This window comes from Schistocerca nitens, chromosome 1 (assembly GCF_023898315.1).
Source record: "Schistocerca nitens isolate TAMUIC-IGC-003100 chromosome 1, iqSchNite1.1, whole genome shotgun sequence".
Lineage (NCBI taxonomy): Eukaryota > Metazoa > Arthropoda > Insecta > Orthoptera > Acrididae > Schistocerca > Schistocerca nitens.
The window spans coordinates 899,003,226-899,029,126 of record NC_064614.1 but is presented as its reverse complement, the minus strand read 5'-3'; the positions used below and the strand labels follow the sequence as shown (position 1 = coordinate 899,029,126).

The window sequence follows — 25,901 nt, the reverse complement described above, 5'->3', positions numbered from 1 at the left end:
GGAACGATCGTTTCTTCAGGATTCAACAATGCAGGCCATCCTCCGCATTAACGCTGCGAACACTTTGACGCCTAATATTTCCGATCCAGCAATGAAAAGAAAATGTCGAGCTACAGAGGCCCAATAAATTTAGTATGCAATTTCTTGAAAGACAGTTGTTTCTTATTTATTTCCTGAAGATCGTATTTCCTGGTGTAGCCTGTCACCACGTCTTAGCAGCTAAGAGTATGAGGTTGTCGATCTTGTAAGACACAGCTGGCACATCAAAACGCTTGCCTTGCCGCCTGCCTCAGCCAGCCGTGCCACGTGCCGGCGTGCCGGCCCACTTGAATGGTCACAGCGAGAGACGCGGCTCCCTGGAGCAGGGAGCGCTCCGCGGCTCACAACGGAGCCGACGACCTGGAACAGCCTGCTCTAGAGGGTGCACAACTGGTACCAGGCGGCCACGTGGCCCTCCACCGCTGACGAAAGGTATTGAAGAGGCGTCTGTGTGACAGTCTGTTAGGAATCAACGCACTGACATGGGCCGATGCGGAGACGTAACAGAAAGGCAGGAAGGAGCTGTCGTGTTTGTACGTTCCCATGACCACACCGTGTATGAAGGTGCCAGATTTGTTGATTACCAATGCGAATTTTCTAACGCGTCTACAAGGAATGGTGTACTACTCTGACATATAGCACTGCTTAAGAACGCTGTTCGTAAAAAAAAAAAAAATCCTAGCAGACGACCAGTGTCACAGTCAGTTTCAAACCCAGTAAGAGTTGCTACTGACACTGAATGCAGGCCCATCTCAAGTTTCCGAGCGAGCATTGCGAAGAGAACTGCATGCTATCGACATTTATAGTCAGTTACCTCGAAGGCCATTGCTCACATTGCCAGATGAAGCTATCCATCTTCAATGGGGCAAACAACACAGAAACAGGATAGTAGCTGGCTGGTGGCGTATCGTGTGATCCGGCTAGTAGCGACGTTGCCTCTTTTCAAACGCTGGAAGGCGTCGAGTGCACGGGCAGCTCTGTCAAGTGTATAATATGCTGTGTTAGGAGGACGTAGAGCAGTCCTGTCCGGAGGTTGTTCCGTGATGTTTTCGGGGTGTTTTTCCCACTATGACTTGGTAGCACACATTCTGGATCCCGCCTACATGAACCAGGACATTTATTTCAACACTATCTGTGACCAAGTGTTACGCTTTCTCGTACATCTCCTTGATGAGTATGCTGTGAATACTCCCGTCTTCCAATGTGACAACATACGTATTTGCGAGGCTGCGACCACACAATGCCAGTGTGACGAAGCTCAAAGCGTCATCTCCCCGTAATTGCATAGAAAATGTCTGGAACTACGTGGAACAGCGAGTAAAATGTAACAGGCAACATCCACCCAACTTGATAACTCTATGGGATGTGATCATGAATGAGTTGCTTTGTGTTAGATATGCAACCCTTACGACATTTGTGGACTCGTTTTCCCTTGCGCAGCAGAGGTCTTTATGAAGGCTAACGGCAGTGTTACGAGGTATTAGCCTGATGTCTTTTAGGGAAGATTACATGCTGTGTACTTCTGTACAAGAGAATCAAGGACAGGCAACACAAAGCCACGGCTGACTTGGGTAGCTTCCATGGGAAATTCCATAGGATTTATTTTGTCAACTAGCGCCTACATTATCTTCCAAAGTGCCGCATCCGACCATACTTCTCCGCCTAAACATTGTTCTTCGATTTCCCAAGTGCGGTGACCATCTAATCTCTTACCATGGCTCATTCAGTGTTGTTGTTGTTGTTGGTGGTGGTGGTGGTGGTGGTGGTGGTGGTGGTGGTGGTGGTGGTGGTGGTGTCGGTGTCATGCAGCTCTCCACGCTAGTCTATCCTGTGCAAGTGTCTCAATCTCTACTTTACTACTGCATTTACATCAATTTGAACCTACATCAGTATTTGGGCCTTAATCTGCCTTTACCTCCCACATTTCCCACCAGTACCGTCGCGATATGTTCTACCAGCCGATCCCTCCTTTGATTCAGGTTGTGCCATAAATTTCTTTTTTCCCCTCAATCGATTCAGTACCTCTTTGTTATTTGATCTACACCTCTAATGTTGAAACATGTGAGGAATGGTCACAGAAACGAAGCTTCAGTTATTAATGATAAGGATGGAAATATGCTAACAGACACGAAAAAAAATTCTGAATTGGTGGAGAGAATATTTTGAAGAGCTATTAAATGCTGAAGATCCAGAAAGTGTTTTTCCACATGAGAATAATGCACAGGGTGAAGGAAAAGCCGCAACCATCCAAGTGGCTCATCAAGATGTAGAAAGAGCAATAAGGAAACTAAAGAATAATAAGGCACCAGGAGAGGACAGGATAACGGCTGCGATGTTGAAGGCAGGAGGAGAAACACTTCAGGAAGAGCTATACAATCTCATGAAAGAAATATGGGACAAAAAGGAAATCCCAGAAGAGTGGAAATCAGCCGTCATTCTCCTATTCCATAAAAAGAACAGTAATAGGAATTTTAACAACTACAGAGGCATTTCTCTCTTAAGTGTACCTTATAAAGTTCTATCTTTAATAGTACTTGAAAAACTTAAGCCATTCGCAAGATATTTTAGGAGAGTATCAGGCAGGCTTCCAGGATGGACGATCGACCATGGATCAAATTTCCACCTTGAGGCAAATCTGGGAAAAGTGCTGGGAATTCAACCATCAGTTTCTGTTGATGTTTGTGGACTTCTCAAAGGCTTATGACAGTATCCACAGATTAAGTATGTATGATGTCCTGAGAGAGCTTGGTATACCAATGAAGTTAATAAATATGCTCAAGATGTGCACAGTGGAGGCAATAGCCAAAGTCAAATACCAAGGGGAGCTGTCCGAGGAATTCTATATCAGGACGGGTGTGAGGGAAGGTGATGTTATTTCACCTGTGTTATTTAATCTGGTCCTAGAGAAAGCAATCCGAGAAATGAAAAGAGAAAACAAAGTGGTGACGCTACATGGTAGGCCAGATTTATTGGGTTATGCAGACGACATCGCAGTTCTAGCAGAATCAGAGGAAGATATGGCAGAAACTGTAGAGTACCTAGCGCAAAATGCAAGTAAGATCGGGTTACGGATTAATGCGGAAAAGACCGAGATAATGGAGGTATCAAGGGAAGCCCTTAATGACGTCCCATTACAGGTAGGGATATGGAAATTTGCTAAAGTGGAAAATTTAAATACCTTGGTACATGAATGAGATTTTCTCTCTGCAGCGGAGTGTGCGCTGATATGAAAATTCCTGGCAGATTAAAACTGTGTGCCGGACCGAGACTCCAACTCGGGAACTCTGCCTTTCGCGGGCAAGTGCTCTACCTTCTGAGCTACCCAAGCATGACTCACGCCCCGTCCTCACAGCTTTACTTCCGCCAGTACCTCGTCTCTTACTTTCCAAACTTCACAGAAGCTTTCCTGCGAAATTTGCAGAACTAGCACTCCTGGGAGAAAGGATATTGCGGAGGCATGGCTTAGCCACAGCCTGGGGGATGTTTCCAGAATGAGATTTTCATTCTGCAGCGGAGTATGCGCTGATATGAAATTTCCTGGCTGATTAAAACTGTGTGCTGGACCGAGACTCGAGCTCGGGACCTTTGCCTTTTGTGGGCAAGTGCTCTACCATCTGAGCCACTCAAGCACGACTCACGCCCTGTCCTCACAGCTTTACTTCCGCCAGTACCTCGTCTCCTACTTTCCAAACTTCACAGAAGCTCTCCTGCGAACCTTGTTTGGAAAGTAGGAGACGAGGTACTGGCGGAAGTAAAGCTGTGAGGACAGGGCGTGAGTCGTGCTTGGGTAGCTCAGATGGTAGAGCACTTGCCTGCGAAAGGCAAAGGTCCCGAGTTCGAGTCTCGGTCCAGTATACAGTTTTAATCTGCCAGGAAGTTTCACTTTGGTACATGGTTCAACAGGCAAAATAATTTAAAACAGGAAATAAATCAACGTATTTTGAACAGGTCTAAAACTTATTTGAGCCTAAAGCAGATAATGTCATCCAAGAATCTGTCAATTAAAACCAAACTAAAAGCATACAATGCCATGACTGTGCCAGTATTGTTGTATGGAACAGAAACCCTAAGCACAACGAAGAAGGATGAAGAAAACTTATTGGTCTTTGAAAGAAAAATTATGAGAAGGATCTTTGGACCTGTCCAGGAAGGGAGCTCGTGGAGACGTAGAAAAAACCAAGAACTGTATGAGCTGATGAGGCAACCGAACATCGTTCAAAAACTGAAAGCGTGGAGAATAAGCTTGGCAGGCTACATTGCTAGGACACCAGACACCTGTCTGACAAAAGCCATACTTCTGGGAAGACTTGATGGTACCCGTCCAATCGGAAGACCCTGGAAACGATGGGAGGATGAGTTACAGAAAGACCCCTTTCGACTTGGAGTCCATGACAACTGAATCCAAAGTGCACAAGATTGCCGTCTATGGAGGAGCATTGTGAGGTCGGCGCATGATCTACAGGGTCCTCGGACGCCGATTTGATTGATTGATTGATTATGAACTATTCATCATCTGAGTTTCACTTCCGTTCAAAGCTAGACTCCAGACACACACCATAATAAAAAAAGCTCATAATAATTAAATTTACATTCACTGCTAAATGATTTAGGTTTTCAGAAAAATTGCCAGTCTGCATTTTATATCTTCACTACTTGGGATCGGTTATTTTGCTACACAAATACAATAACTCAGCTACAACTTCTAATGTCTCATTTCTTAATCTAATTTCCTCACCATCGCCTGATTTAAATTTCAAGACTCCATTCCATTCAACTACTCTTCAAAGTCCTTTGCCCTCTCAAGGAGAATTACAGAAAACCTCAAAGTTTCCACTTCTTCTCATCAACTTAAATGCCCTTTCCAAATTTCTCCATGATTCTTTCACAGCTTGCTCATTATTCAGCTTCAGTAACATCAGGGATAGACTACAATCCTATCCCATTCCCTTCTCAATCACCGCTTCACTTCTATGTCCTTCCCCTGTTACCATTGCAAAACGGTTCAAATGGCTCTGAGCACTATGGGACTTAACATCTGTGGTCATCAGTCCCCTAGAACTTGTTGTTGTTGTGGTGGTCTTCAGTCCTGAGACTGGTTTGATGCAGCTCTCCATGCTACTTTATCCTGTGCAAGCTTCTTCATCTCCCAGTACCTACTGCAGCCTACATCCTTCTGAATCTGCTTAGTGTATTCATCTCTTGGTCTCCCTCTACGATTTTTACCCTCTAGTACCAAATTGGTGGTCCCTTGATGCCTCAGAATATGTCCTACTAACTGATCCCTTCCACTAGTCAAGTTGTGCCACTAACTCCTCTTCTCCCCAATTCTATTCAATACCTCCTCATTATTTATGTGATCTACCCATCTAATCTTCAGCATTCTTCTGTAGCACCACATTTCGAAAGCTTCTATTCTCTTCTTGTCCAAACTATTTATCGTCCATGTTTCACTTCCATACATGGCTACACTCCATCCAAATACTTTCAGAAACGACTTCCTTACACTTAAATCTATACTCGATGTAAACAATTTTTTTCTTTTTCAGAAACGCTTTCCTTGGTATTGCCAGTCTACATTTTATATTCTCTGTACTTCGACCATCATCAGTTATTTTGATCCCCAAATAGGAAAACTCCTTTACTACTTTAAGTGTCTCATTTCCTCATCTAATTCCCTCAGCATCACCCGACTTAATTCGACTACATTCCATTATCCTCGTTTTGCTGTTGTTGATGTTCATCTTATACCCTCCTTTCAAGACACTGTCCATTATGTTCAACTGCACTTCCAAGTCCTTTGCTGTCTCTGAGAGAATTACAATGTCATCAGCAACCATCAAAGTTTTTATTTCTTTTCCATGGACTTTAATACCTACTCCGAACTTTTCTTTTGTTTCCTTTACTACTTGCTCAATATACAGATTGAATAGCATCAGGGAGAGGCTACAACCCTGTCTCACTCCCTTCCCAACCACTGCTTCCCTTTCATGTCCCTCGACTCTTATAGCTGCCATCTGGTTTCTGTACAAATTTTAAATAGCCTTTCGCTCCCTGTATTTTACCCCTGCCACCTTCAGAATTTGAAAGAGATTATTAGAGTCAACATTGTCAAAAGCTTTCTCTAAGTCTACAAATGCTAGAAACGTAGGTTTGCCTTTCCTTAATCTTTCTTCTAATATAAGTCGTAGGGTCAGTATTGCCTCATGTGTTCCAACATTTCTACAGAATCCAAACTGATCTTCCCCGATGTCAGCTTCTACCAGTTTTTCCATTCATCTCTAAAGAATTTGCGTTAGTATTTTGCAGCCGTGGCTTATTAAACTGATAGTTCGGTCATTTTCACATCTATCAACACCTGCTTTCTTTGGGATTGGAATTACTATATTCTTCTTGAAGTCTGAGGGAATTTCGTCTGTCTCATACATTTTGCTCATCAGATGGTAGAGTTTTGTCAGGACTGGCTCTCCCAAGGCCATCAGTAGTTCTAATGGAATGTTGTCTACTCCGGGGGCCTTGTTTCGACTCAGGTCTTTCAGTGCTCTGTCAAAGTCTTAATGTAGTATTGTCTCTCCCATTTCATCTTCATCTACATCCTCTTCCATTTCCATAATATTGTCCTCAAGTACATCGCCCTTGTATAGACCCTCTATATACTCCTTCCACCTTTCTGCTTTCCCTTCTTTGCTTAGAACTGGCTTTCCAACTGAGCTCTTGATATTCATGCAAGTGGTTCTCTTTTCTCCAAAGGTCTCCTTAATTTTCCTGTAGGCAGTGTCTATCTTACCCCTAGTGAGATAAGCCTCTACATCCTTACATTTTTCCTCTAGCCATCCCTGCTTAGCCATTTTGCACTTCCTGTCGATCTCATTTTTGAGACGTTTGTATTCCTTTTTGCCTGCTTGACTTACTGCATTTTTGTATTTTCTCCTTTCATCAAATAAATTCAGTAGCTCTTCTGTTACCCAAGGATTTCTAGTAGCCCTCGTCTTTTTACCTACTTGATCCTCTGCTGCCTTCACTATTTCATTCCTCAAAGCTACCCATTCCTCTTCAACTGTATTTCTTTCCCCCATTCCCGTCAATTGTTCCCTTATGCTCTCCCTGAAACTCTGTACAACCTGTGGTTTAGTCAGTTTATCCAGGTCCCATCTCCTTAAATTCCCACCTTTTTGCAGTTTCTTCAGTTTTAATCTAAAGTTCATAACCAATAGATTGTGGTCAGAGTCCACATCTGCCCCTGGAAATGTCTTACAATTTAAAATCTGGTTCCGAAATCTCTGTCTTACCATTATATAATCTATGTGAAACCTTTTAGTATCTCCAGGGTTCTTCCATGTGTACAACCTTCTTTTTTTATTCATTATTAAACCTACTCCTGCATTACCCCTATTTGATTTTGTATTTATAACCTTGTATTCACCTGATCAAAAATCTTGTTCCTCCTGCCACCGAACTTCACTAATTCCCACTATATCTAACTTTAACCTATCCATTTCCCTTTTTAAATTTTCTAACCTACCTGCCCGATTAAGGGATCTGACATTCCACGCTCCGATCCATAGAACGCCAGTTTTCTTTCTCTTGATAATGACGTCCTCTTGAGTAGTCCCCGGCCGGAGATCTGAATGGGGGACTATTTTACTTCCGGAATATTTTACCCAAGAGGACGCCATCATCATTTAATCATACAAAAACTGCATGCCCTCGGGAAAAATTATGGCTGTAGTTTCCCCTTGCTTTCAGCCGTTCGCAATACCACAACAGCAAGGCCGTTTTGGTTAGTGTTACAGGGCCAGATCAGTCCATCTTCCAGACTGTTGCCCCTGCAACTACTGAAAAAGCTGCTGCCCCTCTTCAGGAACCACACATTTGTCTGGCCTCTCAACAGATAGCCCTGTGTTGTGGTTGCACCTATGGTACGGCTATCTGTATCATTGAGGCACGCAAGGTTCCCCACCAACGGCAAGGTCCATGGTTCATGGGGGGGGGGGGGGGCTAAAACTTAGAACTACTTAAACCTAACTAACCTAAGGACATCACACAGAGCCATGCCCGAGGCAGGATTCGAACCTGCGACCGTAGTGGTCATGCGGTTCAAGACTGAAGCGCCTAGAACCGCACGGCCACACTGGTCGGCTGTTACTATTGCATTCTGCTTTCTCTACTAGTTGCTCAGTGCATTTTATCGCTGATATCTTCAGAGTTTCATTCTCTACAAGTCACTCAGTCTATTTTATCCTTGCTATCTTCAGAGCTTCAAAGTGTGTATCCCAGTTATTTTATCCCTGGTATCTTCAAAGTGTGTATTCCTGTCAACACTATCAAAAGGTATCCTCAAATCTATAAGTGTAATAAACATAAGTTTGATTTCTTTCAGCTATTTACGTTTACATCTACATAAAAATTCCGAAAAACCATCGTACGGTACGTGGCGGAGGGTACGTTTTACCTGTGCTAGTCATTTCCCTTCCTGTACCACTCACAAATGGAACTAGGCAAAAATGACTGTCTGCCTACCTCCGCGCGAGCCCAAATTCCTCTTATATTATGTTCGTGACCCTTACTGGAAATGTACATTGGCGGCAGTAATATCATTCTGAAGTCAGCTTCAAATGCTGGTCTCTAAATTTTCTCAATAGCGTTCTCGAAAAGAATGTCGTGCTCCCTTCAGGGATTCCCATTTGAGTTTCTGAAGCATCTCTGAAGCACGTGTTGATCGGACATACCGTTAAACAATCCAGCAGCCCGCTTCTGTAGTGCTTCGATGTCGTCCATTAACCCTACTGGCGATCCCTAGCACGTAGCAGTACTCAAGAACGGGTCACACTAATGTTCTATACTTGGTCACTTATGCAGATATACGACACTTCCCTAAGACTCTCCCCACTACAGTCCTTACGTGCTCGTTCCACTTCACATCGCTTTGCAACGTTACGTATAGACATTTAATCGAGGCGTCTGTGTCAAGTAGCACACTAGTAATGCTGTATTAGAATGTTACGGGCCTATTTGTCCTAGTCATCTGCATTAACTTAGGTTTTTCTACATTTAGAGCAAGCTGCCATTCGTCACACCAAATAGATATTCTGTTTAAGTCATCCAGTACCCACAAACAGTCACTCAACTTCGACACCTTCCTGCACGCCACAGCGTTATCAGCAAACAGCTGAAGAATGCTGCTCACATATCTGTCAGATCTTTTATTTATATAGAGTAACAGCGGTCCTATCACACTTCCCTGGTACACTCCTGACAATATCCTCGTCCCCGATGATCAATCGCCGTCGAGGACAAAGTAAGAAGTCCTGTTACTTAAGAAGTCTTTGAGCCACTCTGATGTCTGGTTAGCTATTCCATAAGCTCATAGCTTTGTTAATGGGATGCAAAGGGCCGCCGACTCAAATGCTTTTCAGAAATCTAGGGATATGGAATCTCCTCTCACCTTTCATCCATAGTTCGCAGAATACCATGTCAGAAAAGGGGAAGTTGAGTTTCACACGAGCGAAGCTTTCTAAAACCATGTTGATTTGTGGACAGAAGATTTTCCGACTCAAGGAAGTTTATTATATTCTAACTGAGGATATGTTCAAGAATTCTGCAGCAAACTGTTCTTCACTTTTGATGGCCAATTCTTTTACCCTTCTTATATAAAGGAGTCACCGGCGCTATTTTCCAATCGCTTGGGTCTTTGAGCTCCAGATTTGCGATAAATGCGAGCTAAATAAGAGGCGAATGTCGTAAAGTACTCTTTGTCTCTTTGTAAAACCGAATGTGGATTCCATCCAGACCTGGACAACATTGTCTGCCTTCAAGTGTTGTGGCAACAGTGATGTACGGAAGAGGTGGTGCTACAGTTTGGGAGTGCTTTTCGTTGTTAGGATGCGGTTCTCTTATTGCTTTTAAGAGGGGAAGGATGCAAACACATTTTGCGGAATTCTGTAGTACGTCCAATAGTGGAGCAGTTCAGAGACGATGACTAATTGTATGATCACGACAATGCACCTTGCAATAAAGTAGCATCTGCGAGGCAGTGGTTTGTGAAGAATAATATTCGTGGAATATACTAGGCTGCCCAGAATCTATTTGACAACCCTTCTTGAAAACGAGACTACATGTTATTGGGAACTCTTCGCTCCTCCAGAGAACTACAGTACACTTTCTAGTATAGGCGCAAGTTCTTTCACGCACTTTGTGTAGGATCGCGTAATTTTCCGTAATACCCAGTGACCCTACTCTGTTGAGCGACTAAGTAACTTTTCCATCCAATGGTAACTTACTTAGATATCTGTCATTTTGTCGTTCGTGAGACAAATTAAAGGAGGTACTGAAGTGCGACCCTTCTGTGTGGAATGCTTTTGGAAAAAGCGATTTAGTACTTTGGTCTTTTCTTTTTCATCCTCCGTTTCAGTGCCTTTATGATCACAGAGTAGGAAGATGACTTCGATCCATTTACTGATTTAACATAAGACCAAATTTTCTTAGCATTTTTTGTCAAGTCGGCAGGTAGAATTGTACTTTCGAATTGGTTGAACACACTACAGATGGCTATCCTCAGGCTAATTTTGGCTTCCTTCACTTTTGTTTGTCTGAGAGGCTTTGGCTACGTTTGGATTTGCAGTGAAGCTCTTTCTGCTTCTGGGAGCAGCTTTCTACTGCAGTTTTAGAACCATGTCAGGTCTTTTCCATTCTCACAGCTTTATTCGGCACATACCTGTCGAAAACATGCTGCCTAAGACTCTTGAACTTTGTCCATTGACATTCAAAGTTGGTAGTGCTGGAGCTGAAATTTTCATGCTCAACGCAGAAGAAATCTGAAATAAGTTTCTTGTCACACTCGCTAAGCAGAAACACCTTCCTACATTTCTTTGTATTCCTATTCACAGCCGTATTTATAACTCAAGTTGTACAGTCAGTATGGCCTCACGTGTTCCTAAGTTTGTCTGGAATTCATACTGATCTTCCCCGATGTCAGGTTCTGCCAGTTTTTCCATTCTTTTATACATGACTTGTGTTGGTATTTTGCAAGCATGGCTTACTAAATTCATGGTTTAGTAATATTCACACCTGTCTACTTTGGAATATCCGATAGAGATTTAACTATTCCCGTTCATTGAGAAATTTTGAAACTCACTTTCTCGCTTTCCATTTTCCTCTTTCCCCTTTTAATTTAAAAACTACTGTACATTCCCCTTTTAGTGTTTTTCATGTTACGTAGTCTGGGCCCCATTCATGTACTGCTAATGCTTACTCAAGGTCAAACCTAGAATTTTTATCTGTCACTTCTCACTCACTCCACCTTGCTATGCCACTACCCGAATTTACTGTATTATTATTAGACCATGCAGCATCGGACTTCCGGAAAGCGGCTCTCGCATGTAATAGGTTTGAATAGACACCTTATGATAAGCCAACTACTACACGGAATTTTTGGAATAAATAATGATAATGGCGCGTAACAAACTTATTTTTACGTCTATATCTCATTGTTAGAGGCACTGATAATCTCTTTGAAGTGACTGAACAGGGAGCACTTAATTCTGTATGTTTGATATTGCCTAGCAGGAGGACATTATTCATTTAAAACAATACCACAGCCTGAAATCGTTTCACAATACATAAACACACATGATAAACACTTTAACTTGTTTTAGGTTCAAAAATGGTTCAAATGGCTGTGAGCACTATGGGACTTAACATCTGTGGTCATCAGTCCCCTGGAACTTGGAACTACTTAAACCTAAGGACATCACACACATCCATGCCCGAGGCAGGATTCGAACCTGCGACCGTAGCGGTCACGCGGTTCCAGACTGACGCGCCTAGAACCGCACGGCCACACCGGCCGGCACTTGTTTTAGGTTAATGTAAACTACACAAATTGTAATTACTGAATTTAACGCACAATGTGTACTTTGGTGGCAGGAATTTCCTTGAATGCTTAATTAAAGAACAGTATAGATCTGCTTGTCAATATAGTTACTGAAAACACTAATTGAGAATCACGTTCGGACGGAACAGAGTAATTTTTGACTATGGCAATGTACTGGAAAGCCACCACATCGAGCTGGATAGTAATTAAGGTGGCACAGTACCTTGCATCTTCCATCCGTTGCATGAAGCGGCGTCTGCTGGCAATTTTGGCGTTAATTCCGACTATTTTCTCTTCTAATATAGCTACGTCGATACTCACGCACCATAACATTTCACTGATGTTGCAGCACATAGAAATCAGTGGATATGGGGTAATAATGAGCTATTTCCTTTAAATTATTGATTACACTCGGAGAATGCAATTTAAACCACAAAATTATTATTGCTTCCAAACTTTACACACTGTAGAGAACTTGGTTTGACTATTACACTGACTAATTCACAAAATATAAATGTACTGGTAATAGCGTCGTATAACAACCACTGTTCATAATAATACTCTTGTAAGATAACTTCTAGTTCGTTGCTACCGAAGTGAGCACACCAATGGACCTCATCAGTTATTGAGATCACAATACGCCGTTGGATGCGGCAACTGGTCCCTTCACACCTCGCCGTTGGCACAACCAGTTCGTCGCAATTAACACAGCATTGCACCATGCAGTGCCATGTACCTCAGAGCGGGAAACCGTACTATTTTGGCGCTCACAGGCCATATCCGTCGCAATACCGCGTCTTACAAGCCTTACTGTCCATTTAGCTTGTAGCCATACGATAAACGAAGTCCATATCTGTTTTCAGCTCACTTCTAAATGGTCTGTTAGCAACGTTACCGTAGCACACACCGGCAGTCACTTTTACGCCATTAACACTTGTTCTGCCTCAGAGCTACGCCAACTTACTTCTACCGCTAATATTACGCGCCAACCTCTACACTGTTCTCCTTCTCGGGGATTCCCCCCACACCTAAACATTATTTTACATTACGCCAAGTTCTCTATTTACAATTAAACATAGCATAGCATTACAATATTCAATTAGAGTCATTTTCATATATTAAAGTAATTTTACATTTATATTTTTACTACATGTAACAATAGTATTTAGTTGTTATTTCACTGCCAGAGTGCAGCACAAGCCAGACACTGTCTCCCGCATAGCGTTCTTTAATTTAGCTGCCACCAGGTGGAAGCACTTCTGCTTTGCCTTCGATTCTGGCCCACAGATGGCATAAGCGTCCACTTTCTCTACCGTTGCGCCTTGACTATGCCTGGCATTCACTAGACGGCTCGTTGTCACATTACAACCCCTGGCAATATTTGTTAATGTAGAAAGTTTCCAGTTGGACAGTTATTCTAATCAACGATAAACTGTAGGTCCTCCTATAAGTGAATGGGTAAATGAGCTCAAACGTCGGAGGAAGGCAACGGTATTCTAACCTTAATACAAAAAAGTCTAGTAAAGCACCATGGTGTTCAAACCAACACTGGAGTGGATTAAAGCTTTAGCTTTTCTTTAACTTCATTGTAAATAGCAGTATTATCTGCAAAAAAACTGAGGTTACAATTAATATTTTCTGTCATGTCATGAATACAGAGAATGAACAGTAACTGTTTCAACAAGTAGTTCAGTGCATAAATGTCAGCGCATTTGCGATAGAATTAGCAGGAAGACGGGTTATTCACATAGCTTCAATGGGTTTGACGGAGCACTGAATGAGCCAAGTCGGAACAAGGTCCCTGGAGTAGATGACATTCCCTCAGAATCACCGAGATCCTTGGAACGGTCAGCTATGAAAAAAGCATTACACCTTGTGTACAAGATACAGGAAACAGGCGAAGTGCTCCACACTTTAAGAAGAATGGAATAATTATACACTCCTGGAAATTGAAATAAGAACACCATGAATTCATTGTCCCAGGAAGGGGAAACTTTATTGACACATTCCTGGGGTCAGATACATCACATGATCACACTGACAGAACCACAGGCACATAGACACAGGCAACAGAGCATGCACAATGTCGGCACTAGTACAGTGTATATCCACCTTTCGCAGCAATGCAGGCTGCTATTCTCCCATGGAGACGATCGTAGAGATGCTGGATGTAGTCCTGTGGAACGGCTTGCCATGCCATTTCCACCTGGCGCCTCAGTTGGACCAGCGTTCGTGCTGGACGTGCAGACCGCGTGAGACGACGCTTCATCCAGTCCCAAACATGCTCAATGGGGGACAGATCCGGAGATCTTGCTGGCCAGGGTAGTTGACTTACACCTTCTAGAGCACGTTGGGTGGTACGGGATACATGCGGACGTGCATTGTCCTGTTGGAACAGCAAGTTCCCTTGCCGGTCTAGGAATGGTAGAACGTTGGGTTCGATGACGGTTTGGATGTACCGTGCACTATTCAGTGTCCCCTCGACGATCACCAGTGGTGTACGGCCAGTGTAGGAGATCGCTCCCCACACCATGATGCCGGGTGTTGGCCCTGTGTGCCTCGGTCGTATGCAGTCCTGATTGTGGCGCTCACCTGCACGGCGCCAAACACGCATACGACCATCATTGGCACCAAGGCAGAAGCGACTCTCATCGCTGAAGACGACACGTCTCCATTCGTCCCTCCATTCACGCCTGTCGCGACACCACTGGAGGCGGGCTGCACGATGTTGGGGCGTGAGCGGAAGACGGCCTAACGGTGTGCGGGACCGTAGCCCAGCTTCATGGAGACTGTTGCGAATGGTCCTCGCCGATACGCCAGGAGCAACAGTGTCCCTAATTTGCTGGGAAGTGGCGGTGCGGTCCCCTACGGCACTGCGTAGGATCCTACGGTCTTGGCGTGCATCCGTGCGTCGCTGCGGTCCGGTCCCAGGTCGACGGGCACGTGCACCTTCCGCCGACCACTGGCGACAACATCGATGTACTGTGGAGACGTCACGCCCCACGTGTTGAGCAATTCGGCGGTACGTCCACCCAGCCTCCCGCATGCCCACTATACGCCCTCGCTCAAAGTCCGTCAACTGCACATACGGTTCACGTCCACGCTGTCGCGGCATGCTACCATTGTTAAAGACTGCGATGGAGCTCCGTATGCCACGGCAAACTGGCTGACACTGACGGCGGCGGTGCACAAATGCTGCGCAGCTAGCGCCATTCGACGGCCAACACCGCGGTTCCTGGTGTGTCCGCTGTGCCGTGCGTGTGATCATTGCTTGTACAGCCCTCTCGCAGTGACCGGAGCAAGTATGGTGGGTCTGACACACCGGTGTCAATGTGTTCTTTTTTCCATTTCCAGGAGTGTATTTCTGAAAAAGACAGGTGCTGACAGGTGTGAATATTATAAACCTATCAGTTTAATAATTCATGTTAGCAAAATACTGACGCGAATAACCTATAGAAGAATGGAAAAACTGGTAGAGAATGACAACAAGGAAGAGCAGTTTGGTTCTGGAGAAATGTAGGAACACGCAAGGGAATTCTGACTTATCTTAGACGACAGAGTTTGTAGAATTCGTCTTGATACTTCACAAAGTAAGCAGGTACTCGGGTAGCAGAGTACTTGTGGAGTGCACATGGGTGTTTTTAGACTCGGCAGTAGTTCGAGGTATTCCAGTGGACACTCGCCCTTCGACAGCCAGATAGCAAGAGCTGGGGCAACATACAGTTAATCTTCCAATGTACTTTTGAACACGTTTCCAAAAACCGTCTTGAGCAACTAGTTCGACAGCAATGAAAATATTTTAGACCTTGTAACTACAAACAGGCATGACCTTATCAATGGTGTTAGTATACAGACAGGATTAAAGACCACGATATCAAGCGAGGGTGGTTAAGATAGCAAATCAATCTAGAGGGCTGGGAGAATATTTTTGCTAGAAAGAGTAGCTAAGCAGTTGCTAGCGCCCCACTTATAGAATGAATGGACTTCAGAATTCCATTATGATGGAAGTAGAGAAAATATGGGCAAAGTTCAGACGGACTGTAAATCACGCTCTGGAGAAATATGTATCTAGTAAGTTGATTATGGACGATATGGAGCCTTCGTGGTTTACTAATAAAATTCGGAAAATGCTGAGTAAGCAAATACTGTTGCAATATCGGTTCAGAAGACGACGGGCAAATAACGACAAGCAAAAGTTGCAGAAATTCGTACGCCTGTAAAAAAAAAAAAAGCATGCGCGAAGCATACAACTACCACCGTCATACCTTACCGAAGAGTCTGGCCGAGAACCCGAGAAAATTTTGCTCCTAAGTGAAGTCGCTAAGTGTGTCGAAGACTTCTACCCAATCACTAGTTGATCAATCCGATGCGGTAGTAGAAGGTTCAAAATAGTTCAAATGGCTCTGAGCACTATGGGACTTAACATTTGAGGTCATCACTCCCCTAGAACTTAGAACTACGTAAACCTAATTAACCTATGGACATCACACACATCCAAGCCCGAGGCAGGATTCGAACCTGCAACAGTAGCCGCGCGGTTCCGGACTGAAGCGCCTAGAACCGCTCGGCCACTACGGCCGGCGGTAATAGGAGGCAGCAAAAGGACAGCTGAAGTTTTAAATTTCACGTTTAAAGAATTGTTCAAGCGAGAGGCACGTACAAACATGCCCACATTTGAACCTCGCACAGACTCACGTACGGAGAGCATAGTAGTAGGCATCCTTGGTGAAAAGAAACAACTGAAAGAGTTGAAAAAACACAGGACACAGGATTCATCCAGACCACTCGTTCCCAGTCATCCTCTGCCCAGTGGCGTCGGCCTTCACAGCGCAGCAGCCGTCGCTTGGCACTGGCCACAGTAGTAAGTAGCTTATGAGAAGCTAGTCAACCACTGTACCTCATTCTTTTTAACTCCCTGAACAGTTATTGTTCTCACTGGACTGTTAGTATCACTTTGGAACTCAGGAGTAATCCCTTCCGCTGATTTCATGCGGTTTTTTTTTACAACCGCGCTCCGCGGTGCTCTACGGTCCTTGTCCGTCTTGCTTGAGGGCTGTTCGGTCTTGGTTTAGCTGTGCTTGTTCCCTCACGTTTCCATTTCACGCTCACATAACCAACTGTTGACTTTGGCAGCTTCACACCGAGCGGGGTGGCGCATCTGTTAGCACACTGGACTCGCATTCGGGAGGACGACAGTTCAAACCCCCGTCCAGCTATTCTGATTTAGCCCTTCCATGATTTCCCTAAATCACTTCAGGCTAATGCCAGGATGAGCAAGGCCAGCTTCCTTACCTGCCCTTCCGTAATCCGATGGGACCAATGACCTCTCTGTTTGATCCACTCCCCCTTATCAACCAACCAACCAACAAGCCAAAATATCGGCTCATGGGCCGTGCACTGCGCGAGTGCCGAAGCCCTTAGCCCGACTGGCACACTTCCCCCGCCGCCACGCCTCACTGCCTAAACCTGAGGAGGGGGAAGAGGGGAAATCTGTGAATGCGCCGCATTTAAATGGCACTGCAGTCGCACTACATACGACTTTGTTGTATATTTCAAAATTATCAGCATCATAGATCACACACAAAAGGAATTTTAGTATTATTTAGTTATGTTTGAAATGCTGAGTATATAATATAACTTTTATTTGGTACAGACCGTCGGCGTGCGGACAGATGCAGAAAATTTCAGAGTTTTGCACTCAAGTTATGTAATCGTGACTTATTTAGTTTCATAATCGAAAATAGGTCATTCACACAAATATGTCGACCGAAATATTGTAGCACTTTTGTAACCCCATTTGGAGACTACCTGAGGAACGCAGTGTAGACGCCCTGGACAGTTTTAACGTAAAAACTTTTGTCATCAAAACTGGAATTACATTGCAGGTCATTCAGTTACATTTGCACGTGCTTAGGGATGCTTTCAACTGACACAGCAAACGGTCTCGGAAACAGCTTGAAAACTGAAGCAAGATTGACAGCGTCCTCAAAACCTTTATAAAACTATCCTTTTAATTCCTTGAAGACCCGCAATGAACTCTTCAAACCTCGCGTTTTCTTTAAGGCCAGTGATCTTAGGGAACTGGGCTGTCTATTGTAAGAATGTGTCCCTTGTACAACGCGTTTTTCTTTTCAAATGCATCCCCCTCAAATTAGAGAGAAGCTGCCGTGCAATGTCTTACTGTGGGCAGCGTGCAATCAAGTCCACTTGAAATGGAAGTCAGCAATACATTCCGAATGCTCTAATTTTCGTTCCTGCACTCCTTTTTCATTCATAAATTGAACAATAGCCAGTTTCAAAATGTTCAAATGTGTGTGAAATCTTATGGGACTTAACTGCTAAGGTCATCAGTCCCTAAGCTTACACACTACTTAACCTAAATTATCCTAAGGACAAACACACACACACACACACACACACACCCGTGCCCGAGGGAGGACTCGAACCTCCGCCGGGACCAGCCGCACAGTCAAGGACTGCAGCGCGTTAGACCGAGCCAGTTTCAAATCGAAAAATCGTTCGAAGCATGCCTCTTGATTTAACCAACTACTTTTCAGTATTATATGAAGTATCCATTCTTTTCGTTCAGTTCCATTGAAAACTCTTACAAATGACAGTGGATTAATGTGTGTGACTTCAGAAATTATACTCTTCGTACCAACGGTTCCACTGCGTGGTCCACATCTGCAAATTTAGCCAAAATTAATTCTTGATGTGCAGAACAATGAATCCCTTCTGCCAATCGTTGTAATTTTTTGCTCTTTCATTGTCAACTAAATCCTTAAATTCTCTATGCATAGTAACACAATGTTTCGTAGAATATGTGCAGTATCCATCTTTTATGCTGAGAAATCTTAGCCCTTTCTCCTATCATTCCCATTAATTTTTAAAGGTTTGTGAGGATAGGGCACTAGACTGCCTCTTCGTGTTCAAACAGCCACGTCCTTCATACCACGAACAAATAGCGAAAGGTAAACAGCGATGACACCGCGATTCTGCCGAACTCAGAGTTGTGCCGACCGCAACATGTCACACCCCAATACCAAATGAAGCATGGTGCTTCACCGGGTACTTCCGAGAAGGACCGAGTAAAGCCGAGTGACAGGTCAGATCTTGGATCACACATGGCCCACACGTGCAGCCGTGGCCGGCCCTGGTGTACAAGGAAGATGAACTGCCGTTAGTATCCAGCGTACGCGCACTTGCAGACCATCACGAGAATCTCTTGGTATGTGACCACCAAGAGAGCTGCTGAACAGAGTTGCACAGAGCTTGTCATCACGCTACCAGCTAGTGTTAACCACATCCTCCTTCAACTGCTTTACTGTTGTGGAGAAATCATCTGATTTTTATCTTCCTTCTGTTTCAAAAAATTTCTAATTAAATATTTTTGACACTGTCATTTTCCAAACATCGTCTGCACAAAGTGTCCTGTAATCTTTCGGACGTCCTGTTGAGAAAACATGCTCTCATTTCTTTTTTCGTGTAATGTTTGGACATGTATTTACCCTATGAGTCACGCTTGACGTAATCCCCAGCAACAGACTATACACTATGTGATCAAAAGTATCCGGACACCCCCCAAAACATATGTTTTTCATATTAGGTGCATTGTGCTGCCACCTACTGCCAGATACTCCATATCAGCGACCTCAGTAGTCATTAGACATCGTGAGAGAGCAGAATGGTGCGCTCCGTTGAACTCACGGACTTCGAACGTGGTCAGGTGATTGGGTGTCACTTGTGTCATACGTCTGTACGCGATATTTCAACACTCCTAAACATCCCTGGGTGCACCGTTTTTGTTGTGATAGTGAGGTGGAAACGTGAAGGGACACGTACAGCACAAAAGCGTACAGGTCGACCTCATCTGTTGACTGACAGAGACCGCCGACAGTTGAAGAGGATCGTAATGTGTAATAGGCATATATCTATCCAGATCATCACACAGGGAATCCAGACTGCATCAGCATTCACTGCAAGTACTGTGACAGTTAGCGGGGGTTGAGCAAAACTTGAATTTCATGGTCGAGCGGCTACTCATAAGCCACATATCACGCCGGTAAATGCCAAACGACGCTTCGCTTGGTGTAAGGAGCGTAGACATTAGACGACTGAACAGTGGAAAAACGTTGTGTGGAGTGACTAGTCATGGTACATAATGTGACTATCCGATGGCACGGTGTGGGTATGGCGAATTCTCAGTAAACGTCATCTGCCAGCGTGTTTAGTGCCAACAGTAAAATTCGGAGGCGATGGTGTTCTGGTGTGGTCGTGTTTTTCATGGCGGGGGCTTGCACCCCTTGTTGTTTTGCGTGGCACTATCACAGCACAGGCCTACATTGATGTTCTAAACAATCTTTTGCTTCCCACTGTTGAAGAGCAATTCGGGGATGGCGATTGCGTCTTTCAACACGATCGAGCACCTGTCCATAATGCATGGCCTGTGGCGGAGTGGTTACACGAGAATCACATCCCTGTAAAGGACTGGCCTGCACAGAGTCCTGACCTGAATCCTATAGAACACCTTTGGGATGTTTTGGAACGCCGAATTCGTGCCAGGCCTCGTCGACCGACATCGATACCTCTCCCCAGTGCAGCACTCCATCAAGAATGGGCTGCTATTCCCCAAGAAACCTTCCAGCACCTGATTGAACGTATGCCTGCGAGAGTGGAAGCTGTCATCAAGGCTAAGGGTGGGCCAACACCATACTCAATTCCAGCATTGCCAACGGAGGGCGCCACAAATTTGGAAGTCACTTTCAGCTAGATGTCCGGATACTTTTGATCACATAGTGTACATGGTAAACTTCAAAGGGCTTTGTAAGTGTAACTACGTGTGTCTTCCGTTAAACTTGGAAATAGCTTTGTGGTGGTGATGATCAGTTTTGTGGTGTTCCTTTGCTCCTGTTGTCCTCATCCCTTCCTTGGGATGTGCTGTTTTCATGATTTGCAAATTTACTTTTGATGTAGCCCTTTGGCTGGGTTCCCTTATTATTGCTGCAGTGGCGAGGTAACATAAGAGAGGAAACTTGTGTGCTCCACTCGTCTATGAACTGTGTAAACTTTTTCTGTGTGCTACCGCGTTTTGATTGTTCGTGTATCACATTTTCCCAGTTGGACAGTGTAGAACAGCCTAAAAACCGCACTAAGACTGACTGGTTAAAGTATCAGACGCGTAACTTATAGTAGATGGCACCCACAGAGACTCTTAAGCTCTCAAAGAAATTAACTAAACACCTCGGTTGTATCCAACAGTAAATCTGAGCTAATAGGCATTGTCAGCGTAATTGAACCCATATTCCGTACAGAGTCTTCCCCTATTAGTAGAAAATAAAATTATATTTATCAGAAACAAAAAAAATTATCATTTGTGATGAATGCCAGAATGTGCGAAAAATAGTGCATTTAGTGCATAAACACACTGATCTGCAAAACTTGAAGACAAAATTAGCTTTCAGATGATTGATCACTGCCAAGTAACATAACCCACGGAACTTGTATCATACATAGAAAGAATTGTTGCAGTATTGTACGAAATGCGACTGACAGAAATGCGCAATGAGACGAACAGGAATGACACTTTGTTCAAAGCCAATAATTACACTGAATTCACCACAATTCCATGGACATTGTGGACGATGGGACATGGTTCTTAATAGTGTGAGTGATCATCACGGTTGCACTGCATACTGTGCAGTGTGTTCCAAAGATAGCCATGAAGTTGGTAAGGAGTTCTTGTGGTGGTACAGTTTCTTACCACACCAGCATGGTGACAACTACTGGATGGTCGTTCGTGCGTGTGGACATATTGCAAAATGTCTCCCCAATGCATTACACATGTAATCAATGAGAATTAAGTCAGAGGAATGGGCAGGCCAATCCGTTTGCCAAATACCCTGTTATTCCAAGAGCTCGTCCATCTACACTGTTCCATGCACTCATGCAGTGCCTTTCATAAAAATAAAGTCAGAGCCGAATGCACCCCAGAAAAGACGCCCATGGAGGAGTAGTACATTGCACAATAACGTTGATGTGTGGAAGTACCGTGTTCACAGATTTTGAGGTTATTAGATTTATATAAAATGATGTATGTATGTACGTATGTATGTATTAAACTGGGGACCTAGAAACGATGGAGAGGCTTCCTCCCGCCGTAGCCCTCAGTAGTTCACAAACCCACAGCAGGCCACCCACCCCTACGCCACCACACACCAAACCCAGGGTTATTGTGCAGTTTGGTCGCGAGTGGACAATCCTCGTGAGGCAATGATATCACACTAGTTAGTGTTTTCTCCCATGACCATCGCCACATGTCCTGAAACTTGAGCTGTCATTGGTGGCTTCAGTATCACTCTAGCAGTGCTATGTTTGATTCTGCAAGCATTCAGTTAGCTATGTGAACATTTCCAAAGTAATTACTCCTGGCGAGCAGAGGGCAACGAGGCTGCAGCGTAAATGTAATGCGTCTCCCAAGGAGCAGCGAGGTGTGACGTGCGACTAGCGACGCTGCAATATAAACGTATCCCTAAGGGTACACTGTTGGCACATCGCACCTCGCTGCTCATTGGAAGCCTTGCTACATATACACTGCAACCTCGGTGCTCGTCGAGAGTAATTATGCTGCGGCTGTTCGCATATCGTCCTGCTGGAATGGACTTGAAGCAGCCAATCACAGTTCATGTTTCAAGATGGCCAACGAGTGCTGCTGTTCCAAACACAAACGAGCTTGATGTCATTGCCCAGTGTGTGTGTCACAGCGAGTAGCGTGGCAAGATCATCTTGTAGCCAAAGGACTTCGACATATTGTACTTCATATGGGATAAGAACTGTTCGTGCAGGATCGCCCAGACTAGGGGGTGTGAACTGTCGGTATATGCTGGCATTCTATGTACACTAGTACCAGGATCTTCTTCCAGTTGTTGAAATGCTCACTCCTGCACAACAAGAGTAGAAACGGTGTGAGGTCTGCCACAATCCACCATTGTTGGCGCTATGGAGACAAAGTCCGCTAGTTGGAGGTAAGGTGACTGAATAACAGTGCACTTTCTGGATATTTTTCAACATACAGGACACAGGCTCGACAGGCCCTTCCATTTGCCAGACCGTAATAGATCATCATGTCTGCCATTTCCCGTGCCGAATAATAGGCTTCCATTGTGCTGGTAAGTTTGAAGATAAAACTACACTGTGAAAGCATTTCACAAATTTATAAAAACAGAAACTGATTCCATTACAACTAATGTCAACACTGCACTTATCCAGGACTGTGAATTCAGTTTACAGTAACAAACGTAATAGATGTTTAGTGCAGGCTTTATCCGTGTACAATAACAAAGGAATGTGTCCTCATTTGTTGACTGCATTCTGTACATCATTCACACTAACGGAGAGCTAACAGTAGAAGCTCTGTTTGACAGCATCTAAGATGAGCAAGTGCTCTTAGTTCTTAACACTGCAACATCAGTTTTAGAGCCCATGTTTACTGGACATTTTTGTCTTGTTTTTGGCTATACCATCTCAAGATATGGTGCACTTTTTTTTTAAACACTCTATCTTTCAGCCGACCTGGAACTGAACACCCCAACCCTACTCCCTGGCTCGAAATCTAATGCCCCATGTGTTCCTCTCGGTAAGTAAGGTAAATAATTGTTTAGATGCAAAGGCAAAAATACCAGGTAGATAGCTGTCATTTCTTGAAGGCCCTGGGAGTTTTTGGCTGCAGCTAGTGCACAACATTTGCAGAATTAGGTATTTTGGGACTGAAGCATTGCACATGTTGCAGTGAAACTGCTGCTGGAGCACGGCAGCCTGCTGATGATGAATCCGCCAACCAACCGGCTGTGGTTCCACGCGCTGCCGCGGCGCAAGTCCTGCCAGCAGCCACGCATCAACCTCACCTTCCGGAAGATGCTGCCACAACCACAGCCTGCACAGCGCAAGAGGTCAGCTCCCACCACTCGCTGACCGGTGTGCTTCTATTTCCTGTTACTGCTGTCACCGAACCTATGGACACTGAAGCGCAACTGCTAGTTTATGTATTTATTAGTCCAAAGAAGTAAGTGTTAATTGATGTAAAGTCATACAGAAAACAAAATGGAAAATGCACGAAGTTTGCGTTACTATACTAATTCATCACTGTGTAAAACTAAATTGTTAAAATAAAAACCGTTTGATGCACGTAACCATTTGCTGACATTCCTAAAATAATTTTATCCTGCTATAGAATGTGTAGAACTGTTACCAGGCAATCATGTGATCCTCAGCTGCTGATGTAAGTCAAGGCGAGAAGTAGTGTGTATGTTCCACGCTGTTGTATAACAGTAAGGTAGGTCGATGTTCATACTTCACAGCATGACAGGAATGAGCTATAATGTTTGTACATGACCTTATTTGTTTATCCTGATCTAATTAGGGTCATCAGGCCCTCTCTTACATTAGACCAGGACTCCACACATACACTACCTTTTTTGCATCATAGTTACCTAATACATAACAATTTTAATGACAAATAGTATTAACATGAGCTGAGTGTCTGTAGTGACAATGTGAGTAAATAATACTGACTATGAACTAATAACGTTAATACTGGCAGTACTTCTACTACAGCTGCTGCTAATAATAGTGGTACATGTAGTAATAATAATAATAATAATCAGAGGAAAACGAAATCTTAAGACAGCCACCAGAACAATACCACAACAGATAAATGCAGACTTTGCAAACAACAAATAGAAACAGTAGATCACATCACAAGTGGATGTACAATACTAGCAAATACAGAATACCCCAGAAGACATGACAATGTAGCAAAAATAATACATCAACAGCTTGCCTTACAACATAAACTTATAAAACATGTTCCCACATACAAGTATGCACCACAAAATGTACTGGAGAACGATGAATACAAATTATACTGGAACAGAACCATTATAACAGATAAAACAACACCACATAACAAACCTGACATCATACTCACCAATAAAAAGAAGAAATTAACACAACTAATCGAAATATCCATACCCAATACAACAAGTATACAAAAGAAAACAGGAGAAAAAAATTGAAAAATACATCCAACTGGCTGAGGAAGTCAAGGACATGTGGCATCAGGATAAAGTTGACATTACACCAATTATACTATCAACTACAGGAGTCATACCACACAATATCCACCAGTACATCAATGCAATACAGCTACATCCAAACTTATATATACAACTACAGAAATCTGTAATTATTGATACATGTTCAATTACCCGAAAGTTCCTAAATGCAATATAACACATACCATACAGTTAAAAGGAAGTGACGCTTGATCAAGGTCCGCGTCACTTTCCATTTTTAACCAGACTTAACGTCTGAGAAAGTAAAGAAAGAATGAATAATAATAATAATAATAAACCCCGTGGAGGCCCGAGAAAAGAATAGGCCTCCGGTGTATTCTACCAGTCGTAAAAGGCGACGAAAAGAACAAACCACTAATAGGGCTAACCCCCCTTCTAGTATGATTAGTTGGTTCAGGACAGAACTAAAGACGCCTCGGACAAGCGCTGTCATGGTCGGGGACGACGCTTGAACCCTATGCCCGCCCACAATGGTAACGACACCGCTAGCTAACTGGAAAATGATTTAAATCCAAATAGAGGTGTTTTGCAGGATATGCTTCCTGCAACCACCCTAGAAGGTAAACAGAGGATGAGATGGTCAGATGAAGTTAATCGACACCTCATGTTCTGTTATTACCAAGCAACAAACCTAGGAACCAACACAACTGGAAACAGATCACAAGTATACACAACATTTATTACCAGATACCCAGAATTAAAATTTTTAACAGAACAACGACTAGCTGAAGAGATCCGTGTAATAATAAAAAATAACAGGATACCCCAGTCAGAATTAGAAAACATCAAACAACAAGTACAACACTTACTGGAACAAAATAATGTGCAATCAGAAGAAGAAGAAGAAGAAGAAGAAGAAGAAG

At 43.7% G+C, this 25,901-nt stretch overlaps 1 protein-coding gene across 2 annotated transcripts in view; it reads left to right on the top strand.

The window, feature by feature from the left end:
• LOC126237303 (DNA oxidative demethylase ALKBH2-like) overlaps positions 1–24,083 on the top strand; it is a 637,322-nt gene extending 613,239 nt beyond the window's left edge. For both annotated transcript variants that reach the window (XM_049947274.1, XM_049947265.1), the window contains exon 5: positions 23,694–24,083. In XM_049947274.1, coding sequence (XP_049803231.1) covers positions 23,694–23,875 — 182 coding nt within the window. In that variant the 3' untranslated portion in view covers positions 23,876–24,083. The remainder of the gene's footprint in view (positions 1–23,693) is intronic.
• The last annotated feature ends 1,818 nt before the right edge of the window (positions 24,084–25,901 follow it).